Source organism: Catharus ustulatus, unplaced genomic scaffold, assembly GCF_009819885.2.
Source record: "Catharus ustulatus isolate bCatUst1 unplaced genomic scaffold, bCatUst1.pri.v2 scaffold_62_arrow_ctg1, whole genome shotgun sequence".
Taxonomy (NCBI): domain Eukaryota; kingdom Metazoa; phylum Chordata; class Aves; order Passeriformes; family Turdidae; genus Catharus; species Catharus ustulatus.
The window spans coordinates 502,785-518,000 of NW_024879540.1; the positions used below are offsets into that span (position 1 = coordinate 502,785).

Here is a 15,216-nt window from a genome sequence, read left to right on the forward strand (position 1 = left end):
CACTCAGAACCTGCACAGCCCTGCCGGCAATCAGGGCTTCAGGGACACCCCGAGTCACCGTGGCCACGGGCACCTGGCCACCGCCTGCCGAACCACGGAATGGGGGCAGCTGAGAGCCCCTTCTGGGCACAAACCCCACGGCCCAGCCCAGAACCGCACCTGCCCCACGGGACAACGGGGCAGATCTCAGCCCGGGCCCCGCGCTCCCTGAACCGGCTCCGAGCCCGGCACGGGGACTCGATGCCACCAAGGGCAAAAGCTCCGATGCCGGAGGGACGGATGGCGAGCTCGCCGGGCCTCAGAGTAATTCTAGAGCTAAAGCGGTGAGAGACATCAGCTCCGCTCAGATAATACATGCCGGCGCTCATCCCGGGCCCGGCAAGCGCCTCCTCCTCGGGCCCGGCCCGGCGCTCCCGGCCCGGAGCCGCCGTTCCCAGCGCGGGCCGCTCCCCGCGGCCACAGCCGGGCTCGGCAGCGCAGCCCTCGGCACGGCGCCGGAGCAAAACCGCCCGGGGCAGAGCCGGCCCGGTACGGCGCTTCCCGCGGGCCCGGCTCGGCGCTGCCGCCATCGGCCCCAGAGTCCTCCCGCCCCGGGCCGCCTCCGTCCGGCCCGGCCGCTCTGCCCCAGCCCGCGCCGTTCCGGCAGCGCCGCGCTCGGGCCGGGCCTGCGGCACCGCGCCCTCGGGCCGGCCCCTTCCTTCCGCCCTGCCCTGCACAGCCCCGGCACCGGCACCCGAGGGGCCTCCGTGCCTGGGGGGGCTCCATGCCCGGGGGGGGCTTCGTGCCCGGGGGTGCTCCGTGCCCGCGGCTCCTCCCACTCCCCGCCCAGGGCCCTGCCAGCAACGAGACGCCCCCCGACCTTCCCCGATACCCCACCTTCTCCCTGGATCCCCGCCTTCCCCCGGTACCCCACCTTCCCCCCAGCCCCCATCTTCCCCCGGTACCCCCCGTTCCCCCAGGCCTATCCCTCACCACGCGCCCGCTCCCGCCGCCTGTTCCGCAGGAAGGACATCCGCCCGTACTGCGGCGGGAGGAGCCGCCGGCAGGATCCGCCTCCGTACGCCCCCATTGGCCTGGGCCCACACCCGCACCGCCTCCATCACCTCCCATCCACCTCTGAATGGTCAGTCATCCCCTTCCGCACCGCCTCCATCACCTCCCATCCACCTCTGAATGCTCATTCATCCCCACCCCATGTGCCTCCTTCCCCCTTTATCGCCCTCCATGCGCGTACTATTCCCGTTCATCCGCCTTCACCGCATCTCACCTGCCTCCATCCCCATCCGCCTCCACTCTCATGGCAACCTTCTCCACCCCAGCCGGCTCCATCCCTCTGCCTCCATCCCCATTCCCATCGCTTTCGTTCTCATGGGAAAATATCTTCACAAAATACTCGATGTGAGAAGAATAGCTGTGGGGTTCTTCACTACTGTCATAGAAATGGGTGTTAATGCCTTCTAAATGGATCTTAATGTCCCTATCAATATCCACCCAGGCAAGTTTGTTACAGGACCCAGGCAATCTTGACCCAGACAATCTGAGTAGGGTAATGGGACAAATGGGTCCACACAAAGTGTAGTGCAGATGGTCTGAACTTCTGGTGGACCGGCAGAAGCCAGGCAGCCTGAACTTCAGGGGAAAATGGAGACACATGTTCAAGGGGGGATATGTGGTTCAGGAAGGCTGTACCTTCCTGGTGCCCTAGCCAATGGCAAAAGGAAGAGGTCTACATGCGACAGGAGATCAGAATAAAAAGAGGCTGCACCCTCCAAAACTGAGAGAGAGAGATCCCACAGGCCCAGTGGGATCAGTGCACTCTCTTTATTTGAATAAAGTTGCAGACTCCTGTCTCCTTTGTGGACTGAGAGGAATGAGGGATTTGTCTTTACAAACAAGCTGTGGGTCTGGTGATAAATGAAATAGGATATTGAAAGATGAAAGAAAAAATGAGGAAACAACATGAATTCTATAAGAACTAAAAATTAAAAGGGAGGGTTCTACACTAGAAGGGAACCTTAGGTATCAGGTATTTTGGGAAGTCGCTACCTCTCAAGTAACTCAGCCAATGGTGTAAGAGAGGGAAATGTGGCCGGGAAAATAGGATAAAAAGGATGCTGCGTCCTCCAAAAATTGGATAGATACCAGGGGAACGCCCCATGGCCTCTCCCTTTATTCAAATAAAGTAAAAGGACTCCTCTGCCTCCTTTTTGGACATAAACCTCTGGTGTTGGTGGATTCATTCTCCTGACAGACCTAAAACTCCCTTGACACAACTTGAGGACATTTCCCCTTTTCCTGCCCCTTGTTCTCTCGGAGCAGAGCCCGACCATTTCCTGGCTGCACTCTCTCTCAGGGAGCTGTGCAGAGTCAGAAGGTCCCTCCTGAGTCTCCTTTTCTCCTGGCTGAGCCCTCCACTCCTCTCCCTCAGCTGCTCCTAGTGCGCAGCCCCTGCCTCAGTTCCGTTCCCGTCTCCGGACGCGCTATTCCACCGATCCCGGCGCGAAAAGCCAGCCGGGAAAACCCTGTGTGAGGCCACGATCAGTTTTTCTACCTGCTTGTTTAACCCCAGAAGTGTCCGCCCAAAGCAGGGGCCCGAGCCCGTTGCTGCCGCATTAACCCCAAACTCGCCGTGAGAAACCCGGGAGCGAGACACGAACTCATCGCCGAGTTAATTTCACACTGCCAAAGGTTATTGCCAGGGAAATCAAAGCAGCCGATCCTCTGTCATCCGAATAAAACGCGGCAGAGGACAGTGAGGGGCGGGGAAGAGATCTCGGACCGCTCTGCTGGGAGGCATCGCCTCATTCGAGGGACACCGCCTTGTCCGGGGGGCGGGGGATGGTCCGCCGTCCCCTCTCCGCCCCGCTCCGCCCCGTCCCACAACTCCGGAACCGCGATGTCCTCGCTCAGCGCCCGCCGGGTGAGCGGGACACGGGGGGGATGGGGGGCACGGGGGGAATCAGAGGAGGAGGGACAGGGCCGGGGTCGTGCTGGGGCTGCCAGCCTCAGTCCCGGGAGTCTCGAATCGGGGTCGTGCTTGGGCTGGGGCGGCGCTGCCAACCTCATTGGCGGGGGGTCTCGGAGCGGGATCGGTGCGCGCTGCCCCTCCCGCGCCGCTTCGTTACTCCCCGCGAGGGTCGGTGCCCGTCCCGTTGGAAATTGGCAACATTCCTTTTATCGGGAACATTCCTTTTATCGGGATCTATCGGTCGCGCTCTTCGGGAACTGCGTCGGCACTTCCAGGTCTTCCCGTCATCCCTAAATTAGGGGAAAGGTGAAGGGCACCAGCTCTGCCGTGTCCATCCGGTGTCCCTCCAATGCTCCTCTGGCGACCCCCGGTGGGAGTGACCACCTGCCTCAAGTGTCACGGTGACAGCGGGAGCGGCGGGGGCAACTGTGCCCGAGGGCAGGGGATCTAAGGCATGACATTCCTGGCACCGGGATTTGAGGTTCAGTGGGGGCAGTGCAGGTGGAAGGCACGAGAAGCTGGGTCTGAGCGTGGAGTGACTGATGGAGTGAGCAGGTGTTTGCCCAAATCTTTATGCAGAATCCCAGACTGGTTTGGGTGGGAAGGGGCCTTAGAGACCACCAGTCCCACCCCACTGCAAACTTGGAGCAACTGGACCAGGTCTCTCCAAGCCCGATCCACCTGACTGGGAGCCCTCCAGTGCCTCATCCCTGGGTGATAACTTTGGTCTCTTGTCACTTTTTGTTTCCCCTGGGGAAATCCCCCCTGCCTGCCCAGCTGTGCAGCGGTGTTGATAGGTACAGAGTCACCTCAGTGATGCCCTTGACCTTGCCCAGAGACTGAACGTCTCAAACACAAACTTGGCAGCTCCTTTGTGGGAGCATTTGTGGGGAGTGTGTCACCTTCAGCCTTGTTGAGAATTCTGAGCTTTTCCTAGTTTTGTCTAAACCTTTTGGTGGAGATGCTGCATAGGACTGGATCATCCTTAAGAAAAAAAAAAAAAAAAAAACGACAAAAAAACCCCCAGGAAAACCAAACCCAAAACAAAGCTCAAACAAATAAACCCCCCCATGATTACAATACCCTGTCTTTTTTTCTACCTCATCATTTTGTCAGTTATATTTCAAAGAATGTCTAAAACACGTTGGAGTTTCCTGGTGTGGTGTTGTTTTGTTTTCCTTACACACCTGTGGCAGCAATTTGGTAAGAAAACTCAGGCAAAAAGGGAAAACATGGGTGAGAAAGGATGGTTTTGCAACATTTGTGTGTTGTGAAAACCCCACAGATAAAACTTCACCTTGTAGGCACTGCCAAGCTGTGCACATATGCTGCTGACTCAGCAGCTCAGCATTCCATGCTTGATCCCAGCTCTCCCCACAGTTCACTTTTTGGCTTTTTTTTCAGTGTTCTCTGACAATACCTTTTTTCCCTGTGTGCCATCTGTCACAGCCTGTGCTGTGGGGTGCGCTAGGACAGGCCCCTCATTCTGGTCTGGGATATTCCCTCACCCTCATGGTCCTTTCCCCTGCAGCTGCTCCGGACCCTGGTTTGGCCCAACTGGAGGTCCCACTCCAGCAAACCTGCCCAAAACGTGCACCTGAGCAAACCTGGGAATGGGTTCAGCTTTGGTGAGTGCAGCAGGGCTGGGAAAGGAGGGAACAGGGAGGGACAAATGGCAGTGCAGGGGGAAAAAAGCAAACAAAGGACCAAAATGGACAAATAAACCTCCACCACAAACCCCAATAAAACAACTAACCAAAAAACCCAAGCAACAGTACTGCAGTTCAGGAGGAATGTCCAAGACAAGTGTTTATTTGGGATAGTTTTCTAATCTTTTTATAAAACCTATTTGAAAACCAAAAGCCCTTTTTCTCTCCAGCTCAGGACAGCGAGGGCAGGGGGTGATATTTCAGAGATTTTCTTCTTTTTTGTTACTGTCTTGAGCTTTTTTGTTGCACAAATAGTCTCAGCATTGAGGGGGAAAAAAAAAAACCAACGAAAAAAACCCTGTTGGCTTTTAAACCATTAGAATAACCATGAGCAGCACCAAGGAAAAATGGGTCTAGGAATGTGAATTTTCTTCACACCTGAGCCATTACAACAAATTCTCTGGGGCAGACAGTTGTTTTTGGTAAATATATTTTATTTTCTGGAACTTTCTGCTCCATTTCCAGTAGTTTTGGAATAATTTTATAACTAATGCTGTTGTGGGCATGACTCAGAGCTCAGGGGGAAGGAGGAAGTTGCGTTTCTTTATGACTATTTTGCCCTATTTTTTTCAACAGAACTGACAGATGAACAGAAGGAATTCCAAGCAACTGCCCGGAAATTTGCTCTGGAGGAGATTATTCCTGTCGCTGCACAATATGACAGGACTGGGGAGGTAAATCCACCCCACAGGAGGAAAAAACAGATTTTTCTCTTAACCCAAAATTTGAAATTTTACCTGTGATAGTCAACTATGATTTTCCCTGTTTCAGTATCCTGTGCCACTCATCAAACGGGCCTGGGAGCTTGGGCTGATGAATTCACACATCCCAGAGAGCTGCGGTGAGTGTGATCCCTTTGAATCCCTAAAGCAAACCAAAGAAAAGCCCTTGGAGGACATTGTGGTGTGAAATTATGGGTTACGTATGAAATTACCTACAGCACACTGGAGTAATCCCACAGCAATCTGTGAGCAGGTTGGCACACGTGGGTGTGATGAGACTGGATGGGATCTGGCGAGGAATTAGATTGTGATGTAGTAATTTATGACCAGATTTTCTCCCATGATCCCAATTCTTGTGATCCCCACATCATGAATTCCAGGGTTTCCTTTGATCCTCCCTCAGGAGGGATTTAAGGGCTAATTCCTGAGGATCAGTTCCCAGTTCAGCTGAGGTGCAGCCAGTGCATAAGCACGGATAAAAAATGTTACATTTCAGATTCCCTGTTTTACCAACCAAAGTGGAGTTGGGAAATGTCCAGAGCAGACCCTCTTGGGTCTTTTTGATTGATTTGGTGTATTTGGTATCAAAAACTGAGTTTCTGCAGCAGAGCCTGAGAATCTCAGGGAGGTTTGAATCAAGAGCGGCCTTTAAAGGTCCCCTTGTCTGACCCCCAGCAGTGAAAGGGAGGAGCCAGGTGGGTGCAAAACGCTTGAAATTCAGGAATGAATTTGGAAAACCATCAGGTTTCATAGTGGGAAATCATCAGCACAGTTTGGCTGGATATCCATAGTATAGCCTGGGAAAGGAGGTATTGATGAGACCAGTGGTAGGGGTGGAAAAGGTTGAGGCTGGTGTGAAGAGCTGTGGGAAGAAGGTTATGGAACTGAGTATTCAAATGTAATTCAAAATAGGAAAAGAGATGGGCACAGGAAAAGGAAGAAGTGATTCAAAGTTCCCGGGTAAAATAGTATCTGCTGCAGTAATCCCTGCCTCTGGAAAAAGGGATTTGAGGGATATAATCAGAGCCCATGTGGCCCTTTAAAGCAGTGACAGATCCTGATGACACCTTCTGGCCATTTTCTGCCAGAGAATGGTGAAATTGGATTTTTAAATCATCTGATTTCAATGAAGACAAACAAAATAACAAAAATATCAATCAAGGCCTTCCCAAGGCAGAACGTCTGATGGAACTTGGTGCCCATGGGGGACATTTGGGATCATAAATGCTTGTAAATCATTAACATTGTGCATTTGAGACCCTCCTGAGTTGCCTCCAATCCCCCCACAGGTGGGCTGGGACTGGGCACCTTCGAGGCATGTCTGATCACAGAGGAGCTGGCATATGGATGCACTGGGGTGCAGACAGCCATTGAGGCCAATTCCCTTGGGGTGAGTCCTGCACCCATCTGGAACTGAAACTGGGACTGGGGCCCTCAAACTGGGCTCTGGGTTCTCCAGACTGGGCTCTGGACCCTTGAGGTGATGGGTTAATGCTCTAAACATTCTCTTCCAGCAAATGCCTGTGATCATCGCTGGGAACGAGTGGCAGCAGAAAAAATATTTGGGCAGGATGACAGAGGAGCCCCTGATGTGTGTGAGTGTGACCAAGGAACTGTATTGATTAATTAATTCATGACAGAGGAGCCCCGATGTGTGTTTGATCAGGGAGTCCCTTTAGTAAATAATTAATGAACTTCAGATATTTGTGTGACTAGGATCAGTCATTGCCCAAAATTCCACAATGATTTTGTGGTTTCCTGTCAGCTTTTGCCCTCTTCTGACCCAGAGATGGGGCAACTGAGAGGTGTTTTAAAAAACTTTTATTCCATTTCCAGTCTCACATCAAGGGTGAGACAATACAGATGTTATAATTCACCCTATCACAATCAGAAGTCAAATATTTCCTAATTAAAATACACTAAAAGCGTTTCTTGGCTTATCAGCTTTTGTCACATCGTGCTGTAAAATGCCTTAAAGCCAAGCATCTAAAATCACCCCTCATGGGTTCTATTACAATGCATCTTTCATAGTTCTATTTCTCCAAAGTATCTAGTATTATTTGCAAGGCCATCCTTTAAAACTTTTTCTAGCTCCATTCCTCTCTCAGCAACATCTGTCCTATTCCATGACATTTCTAAGTCAGCATTTCTCACCTCAAAGTTTGCACAGTGATGTGGGAGCCTTCTGTCAGGCCCTGAGAACTCTCTACAAATCCATTTCCCACATTCTCTTTTCCGAAACCCAGAATGTATATTCCTTGGGATCTGGGGGTTGTTCTTCCAGGCTTACTGCGTGACGGAGCCAGGTGCAGGCTCGGATGTGGCCGGGATCAGAACGCGGGCAGAGCGGAAAGGGGATGAGTACGTGATCAACGGGCAGAAGATGTGGATCACCAATGGTGGCAAGGCCAACTGGTGTGTTTATTGTGGGCATACTGGTCTGTATTGGGCTTTCTTTAAGGGCATGTGGCAAACCAGAGTGTTCTGGTGTGTCCTGTTGCCTGGAAAGGGTGACCTGGAACAGAGACAAGCAGACCAAAAGGAATAAAATTGGTATTTATTGAAAGGATGCACCTCGGGCAGTGCAAGGGCCTCACTGGGGCTACATCCAAATCAAATCCAAGATGGATCCTGGTCACGAGTTTTTACACTTTTGTGAGTTTTGGTTCATCTACATATTGGGGTCAATTGTCCAACCACAGCCCCAGGCTATGAAGTCTCAGCCCCCTGGCTTGTCCCCTTTCCCTCGCCGTTGTTTCTGCTTTTTGGGTACCAGTTGTCCTTGATTCTCTAGCTAGAGAGGAATTGTTTTGTTTAACTCCCCTGTGAAGAGAACTTACTAATGCCTAATATGAGGTTTCAGAGTTACACACTTAGAAGCAGAGAGTCTGAAAAATATAAAAGCTAAAACCCAAGGCATCATCACCAGTTCATTGGGAAGAGGCACCAGCAGCCCCAGTGCTGTGGGTACCCAAAGAGGGAACAGGCTAATGACATCAGAGCTCAGTGATGTCACAGCTCATTTGGGCTGAAACCAGACACAGTTCCCTCTGCTTTCCCTTTGGGACAGGGAGTTACTCAGATTCAACTCCAAAATGCTCAGGATACCAAGCCCTGACCTGGCTCCCAGACAGGGATCAGCTGCTTCTGACTCAGCTGGGAACGCCTCCCACACACAAGGAAAACAGAAAAACTCTGGCATTGAATTGTTTTAAGGTAAAACATTTCCAAGGAGTCACGGAGTCTGGGCTATGCTGCAGGGTCTGGAGAGGGCAGCACAGACCCTTCCTCAGGGCTTACACTCTCCCCACCCCAACACACAAATTCTTCTTAGTTCAAGAGGAAAAGCTTTATACATTTATCTATGTAAGTTGGGATTTCTCACTTTAATTTCTTGCCTGAGGCAGAACCATCACAGAGACTCTCCCAGCACATTCCTGACCCCCTAAATGGGATTTACAGCAATTGCTGACACAAATACCTCACTTTTACTGGGAAGAGTAAAATGGAAATATTTTCAATTGAGAGGAAAAGGCCTTGCACACAATGCTGCATTCCCTGTACAATAATCCTTAGAGATGTGCTGGGAATTGGCTTATTTTGGGGTATTTGGGAGGCTGAGTGGTATATTGAGATTTACAAGACATAGAAAAGGTGGACAAGTTTTGCAGGTTTACCTGGGGGAATTTCACTAAACCTTGATATTGGAGGAAGAGGTGCCCAGACAACACTGACATTCCTCACATTCCTTCCACTTTATCACTTTGTTTTTGATTTTTGGTTGGTTTTTTTTGTTAGTTTTTTTTTCTTTTTTTTTTTTTTGGAAGGGTCAATTAAAAAGGGTTCTTACCTTAATACTTGACTTCCTGTACAGCACAAATATTGACAAAGCCACTCCGAAGTGTCTGATTGTTGGGGATGAACTGAATCCCCATCTCTGTCCTCACCAGGTACTTCCTGCTCGCCCGCACTGATCCTGATCCCCGGGCTCCAGCCAGCAAAGCCTTCACTGGTTTCATCGTGGAGGCTGACACCCCTGGCATCCAGATTGGCAGGAAGGTAATCTTCAGGAGTTCTCTCTCCTTCCTGAACCAATAAATGATGAATTGCCATGTAAGGAAAATGGCTGAACCTTGTCAGGGCTCATAGACATATTGGAATTCTCACAGTGCCCAGAAACTGTTTATAAGACACATTTAATAATTATATTTGCATATATGTATTTATGAAATTATATATAAGATAACATATAAATATATATAATGTGTTAATAATATATCACTATATAAAATTAAATCTAATATGTGGAATATGTGGAATATAATGTATGTATATTAATATATTATTTATAAAATAAATATTTATAATATATTATTATATACTGTTATATACATACTATAATATATAATATAATGAAGTAATAACAAATTATACCATAATGTATAATATAGTAATATATATAATTAGATATAATGATAATAGAATTATAATTGTACAAGTTCAGATAAAGAATTACTAAGAAGGGCCTAAAGCAGATAATTTTGCCAAGCTGCAAACAAACCTTTGAGAACATGGAATTGCCAAGGATGTCCAGGGCGAGTGAAGGGGTTGGCAGAACTTTCTCCAAAATCACTCAGTTTGCTGCAATTTCAGCTGCTTCTGCCCAAGTAAGGCACCACGGAGGCCCTGGTTTTCTCTCTCTTTGATTACATTTGGAACCTGAAAACCCGATTTTTTAATTAATTTGTCTTTTGGGAGCACAGCTGAGTCCTGCAGCTGCTGCAAGTGGGTTCTTGACTGTTTCTCTCCTGTGTGAGGGGACAGAATTGAATTATATGTAGAATTGAATCTTCCAGAGGATAAATTAAACCAGAAAAGTCCAAAGGAGATATTCCAGCCCCAGAATTGATTACCCACATGGAGGCAGTGAGCTGCTCAGGTGTGACAGGTCAGAGACTTACTGGGCTGGGGAGGCCAAACTGGTATTTCTTGTCTCTCTGGCTTTTAGCTAAAACCAAAGTGTTTTCTTAAGGTAAAAAAAACTTCCTTTATTCTTTACGTGAACTAAAGGCTGGAATTGGTTGTACCTGGGAAGAATGTGACTCAGTGGTACCTCCCTTTCCCAGGAGCTGAACATGGGCCAGCGCTGCTCAGACACACGTGGGATCGTCTTTGAGGATGTCCGAGTCCCCAAGGAGAACGTACTGATCGCAGAGGGTGCTGGATTCAAGATCGCCATGGGTGCCTTCGACAAGACCAGGCCTCCAGTGAGTACCAGGAATGGGCTGTTGACAAAACAAAACAGGAATTTCTGCTGCTCATCCTGCACTGTGCCCACCCAGGTGGCAGCCGGGGCCGTGGGGCTGGCGAGGCGAGCACTGGACGAGGCCACGAGGTACGCACTAGAGAGGAAAACCTTTGGGAAACCCATTCTGGAGGTGAGTTTGGAGCTACACATAGGAGGATGTCTTGGTTTGAAAGACAGGTGTTTGCTAAGAAAGGCAGGAGCCTCTCTTTGAATGGAGAATGTAAAGCCCCTCCCTCCAAATTATTACAATTTTGAAATTAAGGGGCTCTCAGGCAAAGATATGGGAATAGGAGTAACAGTTCTTTGCTAGGAAAAATTAAAATAGAAATACAGTATTACAAAGAACAAGCCCAAAACACTGACAGAGTCAGAATACAACCTGACACTCCATCAGTCAGGGTATTGATAGCAGTTCCATTAAATGGTGGCTGCAATCCTGGAGTGACAGATGTGGCTCTGTTGAAACAGTGCTCCTGTAGAAGGGTGCAGGTTTCCTACAAAGGTCCAGTGATGATGTAAAAGAGTCTGGTTTTCCTCTGGAATCCAGTGGAAAAAGCCTTCTCTGGTGTTCCAAATCTCAGTTTTTACCTAGGTGGGAGATGCTTGGTTCCTCCCCCTGGGTGGAGCATCTCCCAATAGGATGATGTCATTTTGTCAGTCATGCAGTGGGATTCAATGGCCCATTAACAGGCGATATCTCACTGGAGGAAGGATGGGTTGTGGAAAAGATAAAGAACATTGCCCCACCTGGTTTTTGACAGATGGTGATAGAACCCATACTTTTGGTCACGTCCTGTATTGCAGCCTAAGACAGAGAGTCTGATCCAACACAGACCCTTGTTCCATTAGCACTCCTTGAACACAACTTCCCAGGTGCGTTGAATTTGCAAATTAAGAAATGAAGATAAAATTTTATATTAGGGAAGATTTATTCTCAGAAAGGCCTGGCTCCCCATCCTTGGACTCCCCATCCTTGTGGCACTTGGAGACATGGTTTAGTGATGACCATGATGGTGCCAGGATAAGGCTTGACCTTGATGAACTTGTCCAACCCCAACAATTCCATGACCCCAAGCAGAAGGCTCCTTCCCCTGCAGTGTGCAACCCTCTGAGGCTCACCTGGTGTTATCTCACTCTCCCAGCACCAGGCTGTGGCATTCCTGCTGGCTGAGATGGCCATGAAGGTGGAGCTGGCCCGGCTGGGCTATCAGCGTGCAGCCTGGGAGGTGGACGCTGGTCGCCGCAACACCTTCTATGCCTCCATCGCCAAGGCCTTCGCCGGAGACGTCGCCAACCAGGTGGCCACTGATGCTGTGCAGATCTTTGGGGGCAATGGCTTCAACACAGAATATCCTGTGGAGAAGCTTATGAGGGATGCTAAAATATATCAGGTGAGTGGGACAGGGCAAGGGGTCTCCATAGGAATGAGGACACTCAATACAGAGTAATTAATTGCTGATTAATTGCAATGAGGGTAGACACAGGCTAAAAAGATTTGGAGACTGAAACGTGTTAAATCAGGGAAGTTCTCAAATTTCCACTCATGGACCAGGTGCTTTGGCTGAGATGTCACCAGCACTGAGGCCCATAGATTAATTAGTTAGCATTAATTATTAATTAGCATTATTAATTAGCATTATTAATTTCTGTGTGTTGCAGAAACAGCCATGGGGCACCACCCATGGTGATTCACTTCTTCAGGTATTTATTTATTAGTTTATTTTCCAAAATAACAAAACATGGTCATATTTCCTCATATTCAGCCCACAGACACCCCTAATCCCCAGGGCTTTTTCTGCAGTGTTATTGCCAAGAAATTATTCCATGCCAGAATTCCTCTGCTGGTTCAAGTTTGTTACTCAGCAAGAATAAGTTAATTTCATTAGGAAACCCAACAACCTTCACCTTTCCCCTCTTTCCAACATTAACCATGACTGGCTGGAACTGATCCAGACAGGTCTCAGGGAACACATTGCCCCTGACCTGTCAGCAAGTGACCAGAGTTGCTGAGATTCCAGGTGGCTGACATTCCTTTTGCAGCTGACTTTAAGATTCCAACTGCTCTCACCAGCCAGGAATTTTTCCCTCTCCAAGGACAGAAAGCAGATGTTTGGAATTGAAAAGTTCTCAGTCCTGATTTCAGTGCTACCAGGGAGGAACTGAACAAGCTGTGAGACTTTGTCAGAATTAGGCTCTTTTCCTGTTTTGGAGGTGTTTGTTCCCACCAAGATCCTCCATGACGCAGTTCCATTGTCAATGCATGGTCAGGCATGCTGAGGTTTTGAAATTGTTCAAATTACAGTAATTTCACGATTACAAGCCGCACCTGATTATAAGCTGCATTCCCGTGGTATCGGCAGCGTTTAGATCCTCATCCATATATAAGCCGCACCGGATTATTAGCCACGCTTTCATTCGCAACGAGTATCCGTGTGCAACTTTCACAAAATTGCCAATTATAGCGGGATCGTGGGGTTTACTGGCTCAACTTGGGGCCAAGCGGTCTCGGCCTGCTCGGGGCTGCCGACGGGGCTGGGTGGCCCAGATCGGTGCTGCCGCTCGGCGGGGCCACTCGGGCCCGGCTGGGCAGCGCTGCCACCTCTACCAGGCTCACTCGCCCCCACCTCTGCCTGCCGCCTGCACCACCACCGCCGCGTTTGCTCACCCTGGCCCAGCTCTGCCAGCCCCCGTGCCACCGGGGTCACCCACGCCGCTGGGCGGCCCCACACTGCTGGCCCTGGCTCCGCCAGCCTCCCCCCTGCACCGCTGCCCCCGCCTCTGTCGGGGCCAGCTGGGCTCCGACTCGGCTTGGGGCTGCCACAGGCTCTCACTTCCAGGTTGGCAACTTTTAGAACATTGTCCATATATAAGCTGCTCCAGATTACAAGCCGCACTTCCGGGTACAGACCAAAACTTTAGTCAAAATGGTGCGGCTTATAATCGTGAAATTAGTGTGAGATTTAGTGTGAGATTTTTGGGTGTTTTTCCTGATCCTCTCCATTCCTGCAAGAACTTGGGAAAGGGGTTGGATCTCCAATTCCAGCAGCTTTACTTGGAGAAGCTTTGTGCAGTTTGGGGAATATTATCCTGATTTTGTGACTGCAGAGAAAGTGGATTTGCAGGTATGGGAATGATTTGCCAGAGCAACTTCAGGCAGGATTGGGTACTAAAACACTGAAATCCCCAAATTCTGCTCCTGGAGCTGCCCTGGGCTCTACCTGGGGGATCCCTGGATCTCTCCTGTGCTGGGCACACACAGGTGTTTGGATACCTGGGGAATCCCTGCTGAGCTGAACGCACACCTGTATGTGTTTATTGCCTCTTACAGGTCATTGTCACGCTAATTTTTCCAAGTTTTCCCTCTTCCTACCCCCTGGCTTGGTGCAGGGAGGGGTCACAGGTGTGCAGACTCTGGTCAAACACCTTTCCAGCTGCTGGCTCACCTGTCTCTGGTTTTTCCTGCAGATCTACGAGGGCACAGCACAGATCCAGCGAGTGATCATTGCCCGTGAGCACCTGGGCAGGTACAAGGCCTGAGGGGTGCAGCAGCTCCAGGCCTGCTATTCCAGGGAAACGGTTTGTGCTGCATTTCTCCATTAGAAAAACATGGGAAAAACCCTTTTCCATCAAACTCCTGATCTTGGGCCTGATCCAGCACAGGGTCTGGGGCCCCATCCCACTGCCTGAGCATCCCAAACATCCCTAAATCTCACAGGGATCATATGGCTCTTTCCATATCTCCCTTTGGCTTTCAGCAGCAAAGGAGATAAAACCCTTCCCCAGCAAACCTGGATAAGCAAAGAGTGAACCAAATTCTCGGTTTTTGAAATTTATTTTTGCCAGTGAAAACAAAAATCCAGCAAGTCCTAGGGGTCAGACTTGGGATGTTTCCATGTTTTTAGTGGCACTGGTTTGCTCCCTTGGTTTATTCCTGGGGCTTTGTTGATGGCAACTGGATCAACCTCAGGGAACTTAAAAAACCTGACTTTTCCTCCTATGGAAGGGCCCAGCTGGCTCTGGCATCTTAGGGTCCAGGGCCCCAGTTCCCAAGATCAACAGGAAACACTGTAGGTTTGGAGCCTTTCAACAGTCAGGTCTAAAGAAAAACTAAAGTAAATCCATGTTTCTCATGCCTTGAGCCAGAATTCTTTGTTATGGGTGAGTGGTAATGATGGTGTGTGAGATAGGCTGTTTGTGTCCTGGGAGGAAAGGAGAAGGATGGGGCAGTGGGAATGTGGATTCATTGATCCTGTGGAAAAGTGTACAGGAAATGGGCTGAGTTTGGGCACTGCAGTGTGGGCTAAGCTGATATGGGCCAGGAACAAGACTTGCGCAGTGTAGAGGATTTCCCTGGTCCGGAGTCACTGCCAGGTCCCAAAAAACGCTGTTGGTGTTGATGGGGCTGGAGCAGCTGATCACGCACTCCTCACACCCTATGGTGGGATCCACTGCCATGTGCAGTCCCAGAATGGGATGGGCTTGTGGGCATGGACAGGGGAGGATGGGATG

General features: G+C 49.8%; 1 protein-coding gene and 1 non-coding gene across 2 annotated transcripts; one reads left to right on the forward strand and one right to left on the reverse strand.

Annotated features, from left to right (window-relative positions):
- Nucleotides 1–292: 292 nt before the first annotated feature.
- On the reverse strand, nucleotides 293–376 carry LOC117011489. Its single transcript, XR_004420988.1, has one exon. It is a non-coding gene; the product is annotated as a small nucleolar RNA SNORD45 (small nucleolar RNA).
- Nucleotides 377–2,514: 2,138 nt separating this feature from the next.
- Nucleotides 2,515–14,845, forward strand: LOC117011476 (medium-chain specific acyl-CoA dehydrogenase, mitochondrial-like). The gene is made up of 12 exons (XM_033086880.2): nucleotides 2,515–2,920; nucleotides 4,500–4,596; nucleotides 5,254–5,351; nucleotides 5,449–5,518; nucleotides 6,689–6,789; nucleotides 6,914–6,994; nucleotides 7,684–7,814; nucleotides 9,350–9,458; nucleotides 10,526–10,666; nucleotides 10,742–10,837; nucleotides 11,850–12,098; nucleotides 14,173–14,845. Exons 1-12 carry the CDS (start codon nucleotides 2,897–2,899, stop codon nucleotides 14,242–14,244), a joined length of 1,269 nt encoding a protein of 422 aa, XP_032942771.1. The 5' UTR covers nucleotides 2,515–2,896; the 3' UTR covers nucleotides 14,245–14,845.
- The last annotated feature ends 371 nt before the right edge of the window (nucleotides 14,846–15,216 follow it).

Bases quoted from the DNA above. Each gene is read 5' to 3' on its own strand.
- LOC117011476 (XM_033086880.2), top strand. From the start codon at position 2,897: ATGTCCTCGCTCAGCGCCCGCCGG. The intron at 2,921-4,499 runs GTGAGCGGGACA...TTTCCCCTGCAG, and splicing joins CCTCGCTCAGCGCCCGCCGG to CTGCTCCGGACCCTGGTTTG. The intron at 6,790-6,913 runs GTGAGTCCTGCA...ATTCTCTTCCAG, and splicing joins TTGAGGCCAATTCCCTTGGG to CAAATGCCTGTGATCATCGC.